This window comes from Aquarana catesbeiana, linkage group LG01, assembly GCF_042186555.1.
Source record: "Aquarana catesbeiana isolate 2022-GZ linkage group LG01, ASM4218655v1, whole genome shotgun sequence".
In the NCBI taxonomy this organism is placed as follows: domain Eukaryota; kingdom Metazoa; phylum Chordata; class Amphibia; order Anura; family Ranidae; genus Aquarana; species Aquarana catesbeiana.
The window spans coordinates 930,778,586-930,794,869 of record NC_133324.1 but is presented as its reverse complement, the minus strand read 5'-3'; the positions used below and the strand labels follow the sequence as shown (position 1 = coordinate 930,794,869).

The 16,284-nt window shown below is 41.4% G+C and overlaps 1 protein-coding gene across 4 annotated transcripts in view; it reads left to right on the top strand.

The window, feature by feature from the left end:
* Positions 1-16,284, top strand: part of ZNF638 (zinc finger protein 638) — a 74,079-nt gene that overhangs the window by 35,107 nt on the left and 22,688 nt on the right. For all 4 annotated transcript variants that reach the window (XM_073611053.1, XM_073611054.1, XM_073611055.1 and 1 more), the window contains exons 9-18: positions 902-942; positions 2,114-2,148; positions 5,075-5,170; positions 6,918-6,970; positions 7,060-7,188; positions 9,006-9,137; positions 11,313-11,354; positions 13,175-13,312; positions 15,389-15,514; positions 15,663-15,697. In XM_073611053.1, the coding sequence (XP_073467154.1) occupies positions 902-942; positions 2,114-2,148; positions 5,075-5,170; positions 6,918-6,970; positions 7,060-7,188; positions 9,006-9,137; positions 11,313-11,354; positions 13,175-13,312; positions 15,389-15,514; positions 15,663-15,697 (827 nt within the window). The remainder of the gene's footprint in view (positions 1-901; positions 943-2,113; positions 2,149-5,074; positions 5,171-6,917; positions 6,971-7,059; positions 7,189-9,005; positions 9,138-11,312; positions 11,355-13,174; positions 13,313-15,388; positions 15,515-15,662; positions 15,698-16,284) is intronic.

Below are 16,284 nucleotides of genomic sequence, written 5' to 3'. Positions count from 1 at the left end.
GCCTGCTCTGTGGTGAAAACGGGTCACAGGAGTGCAAAACGAATTGCACTCCTGTGATCGATAGAAGCCCAGCCAAACGAGCTTTGGCTGGACTTCTCTTTTAAAAGTAGCATGAAGACAGGACAGTATGCAAATATTATTGTGCAAGTATTGATAATCACAGGGGAGCTTTAAAAAAAAAAATTAGAGGGACTGGAGCTCTGCTTTATTTGTTCCTGGAGGTCATTGGGAAATTCCTACTTTTAATCAACCACTTGACCTTTAGAATTTTAGGCCTTTGCGAGAAACTAGAATTTTACAAAATCCGAAGCAGTTCCTGTATTAATGGCATACATGGGCTTCAGAATTGAAAGCAAGTCAAGCTCAGCAAAAATAGTATTCAATGTGAGGTCACTTATAGAGAAAGAGGAGGCTGATGGGATACTGCATGTTTCTATGGCTGGGTAACCCCGCAGTGTTCCTAATCGAGAAGACGCCACACTTTTGGATGCTGACCTCTCCATGGGTCCCTGTGGAACTCCAAACATGCCTGCAGAGATATTTGTCTAAGGGCCGGGTCACACCAGAACGTGGTGCGGGAAAGGCACACTCTGTGTGCTTTTCCCACACTAAGTTTAAAATGCACTGCCTTTTATGATCTGCTGCAGTGCCAATACATTATTAATGGCAATGATGAAATAAATGCCTACAAGGTATCATGTTATTAGGACAGATGCTCCAGCTCTGACTCTGTAGTCTATACAAATCATCCCTAGCTTTTAGAATCACTGCTCTATTGTAGTTTATCCACTTTCACTGTACCACATGGTTTTTTTTTTTCTTTTTCTTCAAATCTGTGGTTGCTTTCAACTACTTTGAAGTACTTGTAAAATTAAGATTTATTTAATTTACTCCTCCCCAGGGCCCCCAGGTACAAGCGAAGACAGATACTAAAGCTACCAGGTGAGTAAAAACTTGTGTCTGGGGTTTATTTTTATTTATTTTACCACTTGCTCTCTGTAAGATTCACACACACCCCTCCTTCATGACCAGGCAATTTTTTGCAATACGGCACTGCACTAATTTTACTGACAATTGCGTGGTCAAGCTTTACCCAAAAAAAAATTGTCTTTTTTTTCTTCACAAATGGAGCTTTCTTTTGGTGGTATTTGATCGCCTCTGTGGCTTTTATTTTTTGTACTATAAACCAAGAAATGGGCATTTCTGGGAAAAAAAGTAAAAACTATTACTTTCGACTATAAAACATATCCAATAGACAGATTGAAAAAAATCTAATTTCTTCAATTTAGGCCAATATGTACTCTGCTACATATTTTGGTAAAAAAAAAAAAGCATATATTGATTGGTTTGTGCAAAAGTTATACGTCTGCAAATTATTATAAATACTTTTCCTTTTTTTTATTGCTTAGTAATGGCATTGATCAGCGACGTATAGCAGGACTGCGATATTGCAGACAATCGGACACTTAACATTTTTGGGAGCCAGTGACACTAAAACCGTGATCAGTGCTAAAAATATGCACTGTCACTGTTCTAATGACACTGGCTGGGAAGGGATTCAACATAAGGGGTGATCAAAGGGTTAATGTGTGCACAGCTAGTGTGTGTGTATAGTGGGGAGGTGCTTTTACTAGAGGAAGGAATGGATGCATGTCCCTGCTTTGCAGGAACACAGGATTCACGCCTTACCTTCTGACAGAACGGCGATCTGCCTTGTTTACATAGGCAAATCACTGTTCTGGCTCTCTGCCTAATGATCGGTGGGTGCCGGCAGACATCGAGTCTGTCAGACTCTCCGCTTCCGCTGTGTATAATCATGCGTGCCCCAGACCTGGAAGTGTTGGATCACGTGCTAGGCACGTGATCTGGCGCAACCTTGCCACTGTATAAGTATTGTTATACTGGCGGAAGCTGGGTAACAGTGAACACAAGCAACAACGGTTGCTTGTGTTAAAGCGAGCCTGTTTTTTTGCTCGTTAAGTTACCACGTTAACTGCATAACAGGCCCCTCATCCTGCTGTAACTTCCATTTGCCTTCTCACCCCCCCCCCCCCCCTTTCTGTACATCCACTTATGGCAGTATGTTTATTTGTCATTTGTCTTCATTTCACAGTGACGCAGAGTCTAAGAAACCCCCACAGCAGAAAGGTAAGTTTTTTCAGGTTGATCCTGTAATAATCCTTATTCTGAATATAGTTGCTAGATTTGGCAACCAGTGCTCTTTGCCATTGTATGCAAAGAGTGATACGGATAGCAGTGGCTGTATCAAACTTTAGTGTAGGATCGTAAAGTGACAACAGTCGCTCCTTAGCTAAAAAAAAAAAAGGGAGGGGGGGGGGGATATCAGACTCCGAATGAAAAGACTGCAATGCTTGTAGAGAAGAAACTTTGCATATTGTGGGCAGGGACAGTTTTACAGGAAGCCCTTCAACAATACCAATATGACAGTGGTGCACATTTAACCATATTTAAAGTGGTTCTAAATGGTCAGTGTGTTTTGTTTTTTGTTTTTTTATTTAAAAAAAAGTGTTTATTTTTTATTTTTTCAACAATGATTTTGCACAGAGCAGCCCTGATCCTGCTTTTTTTTCAGGTCCCTGCTGATGCTCCTGGCCTCTCCCCCACCAAGTGCCTACCATGGCAATCCACTTGTTATGGAGGCGCTTGTGTGCGTGCTCGCTCCTGAGACACCTGTATATGTCCATAAGACTCACAGCGCTTGGCTTGGCCTTGCCCCCATGCTCTTTCCACATTAGCTGTGATTGTCAGCTGCAGAAGTGAATGGCTCCCGCTGCTTTCTCTAAGCCAATGAGAAGTGAGAGCTGAGATTAAAAAAAAGTTCTGCCTTTACAATCACTTTAAGCGCAGGCTCACCATTGCAAAGCCACACACCAGTTTATTAAAAACAAGCTAGCTCATTAGTGTATTCATGCTAGTTTAATAAGAATCTTTAAAGTGTTTGTTACCCAAAAAAAAAAGGATCCTGTTCCCTTATAGCATATTATACAGCACAGTGCTTGTGCTGTTTAATTTGGTCTTCTGTATAACCTGAAAAACCTGGCTGATCCTGCCTGGCTATGCCCACCCCCCTGTAAACTGACCACGGTTTATCATGGCTGCTGTTCTCTGACACTGTGGTCAGTTTACGTGCCTCCGTCATCCGCATCCCTGCTCTGTCCTCTCTCCCCTCTCTGCCTGTCGGCACAGTCCACTCCACAATCCTCCCCTCCTGCTATCCATAATACAATAACATTGCAACAATTTCCTTTGCTATGTTAAATAATGTCCCCAGTGTATTTTTTCTTTTCTTTTTTTTTTTTGTTTTAAATGCCACGGTGTACCTGACATTTCCATGTGACTGAAACCCCAAATAGGCCCTTCTATGAGCTTTGTTTTTTTTGTTTTGTTTTAACCATTCTGGAAAAATTTACTGCTATACTTTTAACTGGTAATTGCGCGAAAATGCAACGCTGTACTCAAACAAAATTTTTTTCCACACAAATGGAACTTTCTTTTGATGTTAATTGATCACCAATTGTTTTTTTTTTTTTTTTTTTAGATAAACGAAAAAGGACCAATAATTTTGACAAACTTTTTTTTTTTTTTTTGCTTTCTGCTATAAAACCTATCCAATAATACAAAAAAATTAAATCAAATTTCTTTCAATTTTGGCCAAAATGTATTCTGCTACATGCCTTTTGTAAAGAGGGGTGCCCTGAACCCTTACGTCACTGTGCCTGTAGGAGAGCCGAGCCGCCCATCCACAGTACAGTGTGGGCGGTCCTGAAGCGGTTTAATTGGAACCACTGTTACAGGATCTATATTAAGACCCCTTTCACACTGGGGCGCTTTTCAGGCTTTTTTGCACTAAAAATAGTGCCTGAAAAGCACCTCTCAAGCTTTCCCAGTGTGAAAGTCTGAGTGCTTTCACACTGGGGCGGTGCGCTTGCAGGAACTCCTGCCAGCAGCATCTTTGGTGCGGGAGCAGTGTATACAGCGCTCTTACACCGCCCCTGCCAATTGAGATGAATGGGCAGCGCTACCGAAGTGCCTGCATTGCACTTCGGCTGCTGCGCTTTTTCGGGGGGCTATTAACCCTTTTCTCTGCCGCTAGGGGGGTTAAAATCACCCCGCTAGTGGCCGAATAGCCCTGTTAAAACTAGCGGCGCTTTACCGCTAACGCCCGCACCGCCCCAGTGTGATAGGGCTTATTGTTTAAAATAGGGTTGTCCAGTGGTATGTTATTTTTTTGTAATTGAACATTGAAGCCATTGAATTTAAAATGGGTCTTTCCTTGATTTTAAAGAATGTAATGCTTGTCCTGATTAAGCCTGTTTATGCAATAACCTAAGAGTGCCAACTGGAAATAAGTATAAGGAATATATAGCAGTATGTGGATAAAAGAACAATTGTGTCAGTGAATATTCGCAGGACCTAAACTATGAAAGCCACCTTTCATAAAAGGCAAGCAAGAGGACAAGGGGACTAGTCCCTAGTATTACTTATGGTCTCCGTGCAACTAAGCTTTCCCCATTACTGACCTAAAATCGTTCTGCCCTGTTTTGTGTGGAGGTGGTCACCTTGGTAAAGGCAAGATTTGCTTCTCTGTCAGATCTGCCCCGCCCCCCCCCCCCTCCCCAATATTTAGTTTTCTGATGACTGGTAGTGTAAGCTGAAGGAGATTTGGAAGGTGCCGTGTAAAGCGGAGAATACAGTTTCATCAGTTGAAATGTGATGAATATCTTCTAAAATGCGGGAGCAGTTGTAAGCACTGGTGTCTGCTCTCCGTCCTATAAATATAGGCTCCTTCGTTCCAAAACCATTAATGATTCTAAGAGTCATTGGGAGATTTCTCAGATTCCCCGGTAACACTAGAGGCAATTACTGAGCTGTCTTGTCATAAAAAGGCAATTCATTAGTATTCAGTGAATCGGAACTGTGGCTCTAAATAACCTGTTTGCAAAGCTTTTTGATGCTTGGTAGAGATGAATGATGAAGAGGAAATGTGTGTGTGTATATCTATCTGTATTTCGCTGTTGTCTTCAAATTTCTTATTGATGTTTTTGTTTTTCAGCTACACCTGCAAAGGAGCAAAAAGATGATAAAGCACGCAAAGAGGAAAAAGAGGAGAAGAAAGAGAAAAAGCCAGAGCCCCCAAAGCATAATATTGGTAGGTGTTGTGCAGGTTTTTCACACACGCAAAATTGTTTTTCCTAGTTTTTGATTTTTTTTTTTATATATATATGCTTGTATTTCTTCTGCGGCACATTGTTGGCTACAGGCAGAATGGCTTATATAGAGTTCCAGCTTCAAGCTAACTAGTCTTTTAAATGTTCCCCTTACATCCCTTAACACCTATGCTGACTAACCTGTGCAATAAAGGGTGTATACACTCACTGGTCACTTTTAGGTACACCTTGCTAGTACCGGGTTGGATCCCCTTTTGCCTTAAGAACTGCCTCAATTCTTCATGGCATAGATTCAACAAGGTGTTGGAAACATTCCTCCGAGATTTTGGTCTGTAGTGACATGATTGCATCACGCAGTTGCTGCAAATTTGTCAGCTGCACATCCTTGATGCCAATCTCACGTTCCACCACATCCCAAAGGTGCTCTATTGGATTGAGATCTGGTGAGTTTGGAGGCCATTGGAGTACAGTGACCTCGTTGTCCAGTGGTGAGATGATTTGAGCTTTGTGACATGGTGATTATCCTGCTGGAAGGAGCCATCAGAAGATGGGGACACTGTAGTCATAAAGGGATGGACATGGTCAGCAACAATACTCAGGTAGGCCGTGGTGTTTACACGATGCTCAATTGGTACTAAGGGGCCCAAAGTGTGCCAAGAAAATATCCCCAACACCATTACACCACCACCACCAGCCTGAATCGGTGATACAAGGCAGGATGGATCCATGCTTTCATGTTTACACCAAATTCTGACCCGACCATCTGAATGTCACAGCTGAAATCGAGATTCATCAGACCAGGCAACGTTTTTCCAATCTTCTATTGTCCAATTTTGGTGATCCTGTGGGAATTGTAGCCACAGTTTCCTATTCTTAGCTGATGGGAGTGACACCCGGTGTGGTATTTTGCTGCTGTAGCCCATCCGCTTCAAGGTTTGATGTGTTGTGCGTTCAGAGATGGTAGTGCGTGAAAATCCCAGTAGTTTTTGAAATATTTAGACCAGCCCGCCTGGCACCAACAACCATGCCACATTCAAAGTTGCCTAAATCCCCTTCCCCATTCTGATGCTCAGTTTGAACTTCAGCAAGTCATCGTCACCACGTCTAAATGCAATGAGTTGCTGCCATGTGATTTGCAATTTGTGTTGCCATGCAATTGAACAGGTGAACCTAAAAAAGGGGCCAGTGGGAGTATATCCACCTATTTTCAGTCCAGTCACACGATCCCCTGGGGCAGCCAGCAGCGAAGAGATCGTACTCCACAAAAGCTGGGAATGATGACATCAGCCATATGCTCCCTCCTCTCCCCTGCAGCAGCTGCGGGCTGATATAGAGCAGTGAGATCACATGACTGGACCAAAGCAGGGGTGAAAATTGTTTAATATATATATATATATATATATATATATATATATATATATATATATATATATATATATATATATAATATATATATATATATTAATGTGTGTGTATTATATTTTTTTTTTTTTTTTTTTTAACACAGGTTAGTCCGCATAGGTGTTAAAACTAGTTAGGCTGAGGCTAGAAATCTGCTTTGAAACTTTGGTCCACTAAGTAGGTAAAACTTAAATCTGACAAAAGGGGAATGTTCAATAAATTCCAGTATAGCTATTGAAGTGTTTGGTGGACTGAGCATGTGCAGTTTACATTTTCACCAGCAAGTAAGTGACCTGTTTTGTTTTTTTTTTTTTTCCCTCCATTCAGAGGTTCCCCCTGGCTTCGTCAAATGTCACCGCCTTGTCGATCCCCTACTGAAGGTCTGTTTCTGTTTTCCTGTGTGTAATATCTGCAGAGAGAGCAAACCATGCTTGTTATGTATGTTCATGTAAATGCTTCTGCTTTGTAGGAAGCTGAGAAATGCGTTGTTGTTGTATCGAATTTGCCTGAGAAACAATACACTGTGGAGGAAATATCCAACCTGGCCAAGCCGTTTGGTGGTGTGAACGACATCCTTGTCATCCCCAATTATCGAAAGGTGAGTGAGCAATAAAGTGTGAAGTAATGACCAATGTCCTCAAGAGGGAAGTAAACCTTCCTGTATTCTTTGTACCTATAGGTAAGCCTAGAATAAGGCTTACCTATAGGTACTGTAAATATCTTCTAAACGTGCGCTGTTTAGGAGATATTCACTGTATACTGGGCCAGGGTAGTGTCACATAATGTGCTAGTATGTCATGCATACTGGCACATATGTCTTTACTTTGCAGGTAAGGAAAAAACCCAGGTTTATTTCCTCTTTAATGTGCCCATAAACATGGAAATCCGAATATTCAGCCTCAAATGTGATTAGATTTGCATCAAAATGGAAAAAGACTTTCATAAATTTTTTCTTTGACCGCTTGGAACTGGGGTTAAAAAAACCTAAATTTTGGGGGGAGAGACTATTTTTTACTTTCTGCTTTAAAACATAGCCAGTAAAAAATAAAATTTCTTCATAAATTTAGGCCAATATCTATTCTGTTATATATATATATATATATTTTTTTTTGGTTAAAATCCCATTAAGCGTAAATTGATTGGTTTGCACAAAAGTTATAGCGTCTACAATCCCTGGGATATTTTTATGGAATCTGTGTTTGTTTTTTTTAATAGTGGTGGTGACTATCGACTTATAGTGGGACTGTGACATTGTGGTGGACAAATCTGATGCCAAGTGACCCTTTTTTGGAGACCAGTGATCAGTGCTAAAAATATGCACGGTCACTGTACTAATGACACTGGCTGTGAAGGGGTTAACGGGGGCGATCAAAGGGTTAACTGTGTGCCTAAAGTGTGCTTGGTTACTAGGGTGGGGGTGCTTGTACTGTGGGAAGGCAGAGATCTGTAAACATAGGATCACTACCTTTTTTCTAATGACATACAGAACGACGGTCTGCCTTTTTTACATCGGGAGACCACCATTCTGCTTCTTTCTCAAACAATTGGCGGTTGGCATAGTCTGCCGCACCTGCTGATTGGCTCCCGCTGTGTCCAATCAGTTGGCAGCAGGTCACCGGTGGTGCATGCGCCTCAGACCCGGAAGTGTCAGATCATGTACATGGTCTGGCACAAAGCGTCCGCCCCACCGCAGTATATGCGAGTGAGGCGGTCAATAAGCGATTAAAGCAGAACCCCCCCCCCCAATTAGATCAGAGCTTAAATACTGATGCTGTACAAATGGCACTGGCTAGGAAGGGGTTAACATCTGGGGCAATCAAAGAGTTAACCGGGTGCCTAGAAAGTGTTAAAATGTGTGCTGATTTTACTAAGGGATCTTGTGTTTTCTCTGCTTAGCAGGGAATAAAGAAAAAAAAAAAAGAAGTTTGCCTGTCACTCTACAGAGCTCTGTATTTACCATCACTGAGCCGATCAGCGGGTCCAAGCGGTCAAACGTTGGCTGAGGCCCTGCTGATCAGCTTGTGCTGTAACGAATCAGTAGTGCTGATCACATACTAGATACATGATCCAGCACAGGAGAGCCGCTCGGCCACCATATATGTAAGTTGTGCGGTCGGCAAGAGGTTAATCGGCACTATTGTCAGGGAAGTGACTAGGTAACTTTCCATCTGACATTTCTGTTGACAAGAATAGTCAACAGAACTAGAGGCTGCTCTATAATCTCTTTGAAGATTAGACTCCCTTTTGCCTCTGTTGATCCTTATCCAATTTATTAAAAGCCAAGAAAATTAACGATTCCATAAATATTCCTTATTTTCTCACTGAATGAACTGTCTGGTGACTGTTTTTGTGCATTTTGCTTAATAAATTGGCCTGATAGTCTGTTTAATTAGCCTGTGTTCTCTTGTTTTTCAGGCTTATTTGGAGTTGCCCAGTAGAAACTCTTTAGATTCAATGCTCAAGTTTTACAATGTGTTCCCAACTTGCCTTTCTGGAAATACACTGAACATCGCCATGGCTTCGGCATACAAGGATTTAAAGGATGAGGTGAGGAAGCGCTTCCGATTAATGGATTAAACGCTATTTGTATGGTTTGTTTTAACCAAGAACAAAATCAACTTAACATTAACTTGGAGGAATGGAATTTTGGAGGCTAACTTCCCCCCTCAAAAAAAAATAAAAGGCAAGACAGATAACTGAGTAGTAGTTGCTAGCTTCGCTTGTAGTCTCCCTGCATCTGAACTTTTCCCCATTACGGACTAGGAATGGGCTTGGGCGTGTTCAGATCTAACCCGCCTGGAAGCCACAACTGCACACCGCCAATCATAGGCAGGGTGTGTGTGTGCAGCTGCCGGGCGGGAAATGCCTCACTGCCTATGATTGGCGGTGTGCAGTGGCAGCTTCCGGGTTTCCATCCAAACAAGCCCACATCACGATTACCGACATACCGGGATTGCATACAAAAAAACCAATCGGCTGCCAGGTTTTTAGCCCACGTTCACGTTGGGCCGATTTGGCATGCGATTTGCCATGTCAAATCGCAGCCTACTGCAGACAGTGGCAAAGCTGAATCTGTGCGACTGCAGTACTGCACTGATTCCCAAAAGTAGTTTCTGCACTACTTTTGGCGATTTCAATAGACATCTGTGCAAATGTCTGTCAAATAGCCCACGTAGTCGAACTGAAATGCCGGTTTGAAATTGCATGATTTCAAACCTGCCCTCAGTGTAAACCTAGGCTTATTGTCAAAACTTAATTGAACGAGCTAAAGTTAGAAACTGGCTACCATGCACAAATGCGCCAGATTTTGCACTCAAGTTTTAGTAAATCAACCCCACAAGGCCTTATTTTGCACTTTGTGTGAAGGCCGTAATCCTGACAGGGCTTTTGCTTCCTCTATGTATGAACTAGGCATGAGCTAAGATTCGGACCCATGTGGCTATATCAGGTCCAGTGATATGTCTATCATCCCCACCACCCCTTGGTTGTGTGTGGCTGCAGGGTGGGAAATTTCCCAGTCACAGCTGATTGTGCCAGAGGCCTGCTATTATGTCACAGCCTCCTGCAGGTTTGGGCCAGTGAGCAGTACAAATGAAGTGACATCAGATCTTTTGAGACCAGCAGTCAGAAGCAGCAGTGCCTTAGATCTCACAGTGCAGAAAAACAATTGAGGTTGGCCTTAAATCAAGAAGCGCACAGATTTTTTTTTTTCCCAGGAGGAATTTTGGACCATGAGAACTTTTTTTATTATAGAAAAAAAAAAAAAAAAAAATCTTGTACCTACCTCCCATACAAAGCACCCAAGCCATCTATAGACACAGTGCAGCTCGGGCCCCACTCCCTTGTCACAGAATTTGACAGTGAGGGAGAGAGCCGCTGCTCTTGTGCAGTGATGGATCAAAATCATGCTTAGGTAAGTTATAAAGGGGGGGATCCTGCAGCACGGAAGGTTTTTACCCTAATGCATAGAATACATTAAGGCAAAAAAAACATTTTTTTTCCATAGTCAATCCTCACTTTTGAGATTAGTTAAACATTTTACAAATTTGCAGTAACCCATGATAAATGCTTAAGGGTCTCCGCTCAGGGTATCAAGTATTTCTATAATTAAGCCCTGGGGTGGGGAGAAACATTTTAGGGATCTGGCCTGGCCGTGGCTTTTACCTGCTAACCACTCATGCTGGATGAGGTGTGCGGCAGCTGGGCTGTCTCTTGCTATTATTTGACTGCAAATTACTAAAGCTTCTATAAAACAAGTCTAGGAGCTTCCTTCTGTTCCCTTCCTTAGGTTAAATTAGATATTTTACTCAATAGGTTAATATAGTCTGAAAAATTGGTTTAATTTGATATATATTTTCTTGCGCCAACATAATGAGAAGTGCACAAAGGATGCTGCACAATCTAATTAAAACCAGATTTAGTATTAAATATTTCCTATAAAGGGCAAAATCTAAATTTAGTGTCCCTTTTTAAAAGCGCTTCCCGCATTAGCAGCTATAATGCTGCTCATGTGGCTGCAGTATACTATAAATGGACTAGTCTGAATATGTGTTATGAAGGGGCCTGATAATTGGAACAATATGACTCTATAAATATCTTGAGACCGCAACCTGCAGTTATCAGTTAATATTATAGATGGGTGTTTGATCTCCTAAGAATTATAATGTATATGTGAATTCTCACTCCATACTATGATTTTATATATGTTTTTTTTCTTAACAGAATCGAATCTTTGCTGAGATCATTGAACAAGCTTCATGCAAGGTAACACATTGCTGTGCATTTATTTGTACTTAAGTGTATTTCCACTTTTGCAGTCAGATTTGCACCTACCCCACTATGTTGTGTTCCAATTCCCATAGCATACTTAAAAAGAATTTTAAAGGATAAGTTAATCTTTTCTAGCATGTCACATCCATATTCAGGGTGTAACATATATTACAAAATGCATCAAATCCCACCTGGAAGAGTTATCCATTCACAGTATTTTGTGAATGGGAAAACAAGTCCCGACATCCTTTTTACTTGTTGTTCTCAATGAACTATCGGGGTGCTGTTGATCGCTCTAAGTAGTTCACTGAGCTTCCTGTCATTGTGTAATATCAGAGGTACAGGCAGACAGTCTGCAGGACCCTGGCATATTAAACCCGCAATCTGCTGATTGTGGGTGCAATGCTTTACAGTTCCCTAACAAAAATAAAAGCACTTTATTTTTATATTTCCGTGTGTGTGTATATGTGTGTGTGTGTGTGTGTGTGTATATATATATATATATATATATATATATATATATATATATATATGTGTGTATATATATATATATATTGCACTTTTTCCCCCTTAAAATCAGGGGAAAATCGTGGGTGCGTGTTATACGGCGATCCCCCGCCGATTCTGAGCCTTTTGGCGCCTTTCGGGCATTCTCGGCGGCTCTCGCAGTCCCACGTGAACCGTCGAGAGCGCCGGCGCCATTTTTAAATGCCAGATGTCTGCGATGGACACTGACAAGGCCGCAATGGGGGACAAGGTACAGATGGACACTGATGAGGCTGCATTGATGGGCATTTAAATGTAAGTTGTTTTTTTTTTTTTCCTTAAACTTCCCTCCTAAAAGTGTTTTTTTTCCCTTTAAAATTCCTAAGCTTGGGGTGCGTGTTATACGCCGATAAATACGGTATATAATATATATATATATATTAATATATTTATTTTGTAATGGTGAACTTATTCTTAAGATTTCTCTTGCCTTTCCAGTTTCTTTGCACCATGTCTGTATGCAAAACTTGGGAAGTTTTAAATAGCTTGCAGTGTGCAAATAGGGGCCAGATTTATATATACAATGTATCCCTAAGTCTTGATCTTTTAACACTTTAAGACAAACTTTGTTCACTGATGAGATTTGGCAGCACGGTGCAGACAAAGGGATGAATATAAATAACCTAACGTCCTTTCTATTTTTTATATATTTTGATCGAGCAAAAATTTACCAACAAAGTCGGTCCATGAGATATTGATAGATTGGCTTCTCATGAACCGGAGCAGCTGTACATAGAGCAAAAGGCAGCAGGAACCGGCTGAATTTCGGATCCATGTACAGCCGTTCCTGTTCATGAGTAGCCAATCTATCAATCGACTTCTCATGAACTACCTTGTTGATAAAGTTCTGCTCGATCAGTGCATGCAGCCAAACGGCTGCAACGCTGATCAGTGTATTCTGACAGTGGAGCAGTCCCACTGTCGGAAAACAATGACGGGGGGGGATTTCTACATCCACCTTGAATGTATAGATGGGGGAATCAATTCAGTTTTTTTCATTCAGCTGGCTGAATGAAGAAATCTGAACTATGTATGGCCAGCTTAGATTTCTTAGGTTCTTTTAACAAATAAAAAGGTAAGCAACTATTTTTAAAGTTATGCTATGTTAATAGGAACACATTTTAAACCAGTATAAAGTCCAGGTTGTCTCAGTTTAGCAGAAGTGGTAGAAACGCACTTTTTAAGGGGTTGTCTACTGTACCTGTAGTTTGAATGTGAGGCTTCACCGTTCTCTTTTTGTAAACATGTGATTGATTTTTCTTTATCAGATCACGCCAACAATCTACGAAAAGTTTGTTCATCTCTCAAATCTGCCTGAAGGGGAAATAGAAGAGTTTGAGCTAACTCGTATCGGGCTTCGGTTTGGAAAAGTGGAGCATTATATAGTGATCAGCAATAGGCGAAAAGTGAGTGTTTTATTACTTCAATATGCACTTGGTGGCTGTATCGTACCATTTATTTGTGTCCCTATATAAACAGTTTTTTAAGCAAGGCCTCAAATTCCTGTCCTCCTATATGGCTGTCATTTATTTTATTCTAGATACAGTGTATGTATTTGTGTGTATGTGTGTGTGTATATATATATATATATATATATATATATATATATATATATGTGTGTATATATATATATATATATGTGTGTGTGTATATATATATATATATATATTTTCTAGTATGTATTTGAAATTACCGACTTGTTCTGTAAAATGAAACACTCATGTTAGAAAAAGTTGTAGTATTTGCAGGTGTGTGGTGTAATGCTGAGAACAATTTACAGGATTGCAAGAGCCAACTCAGGAGAAATATTGAGCCTGCCATTGTTTTCGTTAAAACTGAATGCCAGTCATCCGTTCAGTCTTGCCGTTGTACCAACTCCTCTCCCGGACTGAAATGACTTACTCTGATCCCACTGCAGTGTGAGCGTCTCAAAGTGTGCATTAGAAGCTGTAGCAAGTCAGACCAAGCCTGTCTCATTTCCTGGCTGAAGGATGTTCAGCATTGAATAGTCCTTTCCTCCCCAGCCCAACTGTCCTTGGCCTACCCCTTTCATTGGATTTCAGTTCTTTCAATCGTGCAGACTGACGTCCGCCCATCAAGGCATTTTGGGTATTTGCATAAATACTTCCAAGAGCCAGGTAGCTGCTTGCATCATAGCTTAGGGTTCTGGCAAGAAATACTAGGGCAAGTGTGTGCTGGTGAGATTTTCAGAAAGATATGCAGCACCCTTCCAGTTTTTACCACCCATCATGATCTTGCCTGCACTGCAAGAAGCAAAGGTTCGTGATGTCACTGGGTCTAAAATGAAAACTTAGTGTTGCTAAACTCAGCACCCTGCATTCACTATATCTGCTCTCCCACAGTAAATGGAACATGGAAAGGCAATTATTTCAGTAAATATACACCGCTAAATATCTTTTCTCAGCAGTATATAGCATTCTTGTGACTTCTTTTAGTGTCTGGTTAAAGCTTGTAGGAGGAGTTTTAATTCTCCCCTGATTGTCCTATGAGGCTGCAGGACCCCTGACCCTCTGTCTGGACAGTGTTAATTGGCTCTCTGCTGATCACATGCACCCTCCCAAGAAAAAAAAACTCTAGCAATACACTCTAATCTGAGCATGTGTAGAGTGCTCCCAAGGCTCTGTACTATAAGGAGTTGGATTGGGAACAGTGGAAGAAGGGGAGGTCAGATTACCTTTTTTACACAATGCAGACTATTAACCCCTTAGTTTCCACAGTGCGTATAAAGAGCATGTTTTACTGCATATACAGACTGATTTTACTGTTGTGGGTTTAGTAACACTTTAAGGACTTCAAATATAGGCTGATAAAATTTCAGCTTCAAAGTGGTTGTAAAGGCAAAATGTTTGTTTTTTTTATCTTGATCATTCTGTGCATTCTGTGCATTAAAATAAAACCAATCTGTGTTCAGCAGCCCCCCTAATATTTACCTGAGCCCCATTTCGATCTAGAAACTCTCTCCTGATTGGCTGAGACACCGCAGTGGGTGCCATTGGCTTCCGCTGCTGTCTGTCAGTCAGTGAGCCAATGAGAACAGAGCGGGCCGGGCCTAGCCACAGAGCAGTGGCTCGGCTCTGGTTCCCCTATAAAGCAAGCTGCTTGCTGTGTGGGCAGGAGGGAGGGGCCAGGGGGGACATGAGATCTGGGCTGCTCTGTGCAAAACAGTTTCATAGAGCAGGTAAGTATAACATGTTTGATATTTTTAAACAAAAAAAAGACTTTAATGTCACTTTACTAGCTGCTTGACTATTTCTGGCCTCGGTACTTTGTTATCTAGAACCAACCTAGTGAAGTCAGAAAAAAGTCTAGGCAGTTTTTTTATTGTAAAAGTAAAGTTCAACAAATACAGCCAGAATTATTTTATGTGCACAGGTGTCCTTTACCTTGGTAGCTACATCTTTTGGTTCAAATTATATTAATGAACCTGTTTGCTCATCATATATTTGTCATTGATTATGCAGGCAATCCTTCACATGAACAGTTATAGTGCTGCCAAGAGTATGCATGCTGTCCTTTCCCGGTTTCCAGGCCGTATTGATGACACTGTACTAAAATGCTCTCTGGTTTCCAAGGCCAAGCTACCCGAGGTAAGACCAGCAAGATGCACGAGATCTGACTAGCTGAACAACCACAGGCCAATATTCCATAGTGGGTCTGATTTGGGCGTTATAAAGGCTTGCACACATTTTATATCTTGTCTTATTTTTTTTTTTATTATTTTTTTTCTTTGTCTAGAATGAATATGAGACTTACTTGGAGGAGAAGAAAAGGTAATTTAAAAAAAATGTTTTATTGTTTGATAGTGTTAACTGTCTTTGTTTAAATGTAAAATCTACTCTTTCTCTGGCTTAAAAATCTGAACTTTTAGCAAGGGTGACCTTTTGACATTAGCATAGTGTCATTTAAATCCAAAAATATAAGTGGTCCTACAAAAAGGGTGGGTTCCGCTGGGAGTCGTGTCGTTTAAACCCAGAAATATAAGGGGTCCTACAAAAAGGGTGGGCTCCGCTGGGAGTCGTGTCGTTTAAACCCAGAAATATAAGGGGTCCTAAAAAAAGGGCGGGCTCTGTTGGAGTCTGTCTGCTGATCCCCGCTTTTGCAGAGTGGACACAACCCGTTCTAATCTATGGGCGGTCGGATATAAACGGACCGCCAGTCTGTTTACACCGGACTGACATCTGCCAGACAGATGGGAAACTGATCCCCATCTGTCTGTTTTTAGGGGATAGGATCGAATGCCGGTGGGTGTCAACACACATCAGTTGGCACCCACCGCTCCATAGGGGAGACTGGGGTCTCTGTCTGAAAAACTGCGAGGCGGACCCAGATTGGTCCGCCCGTGTGAAAGGGCCCTTAG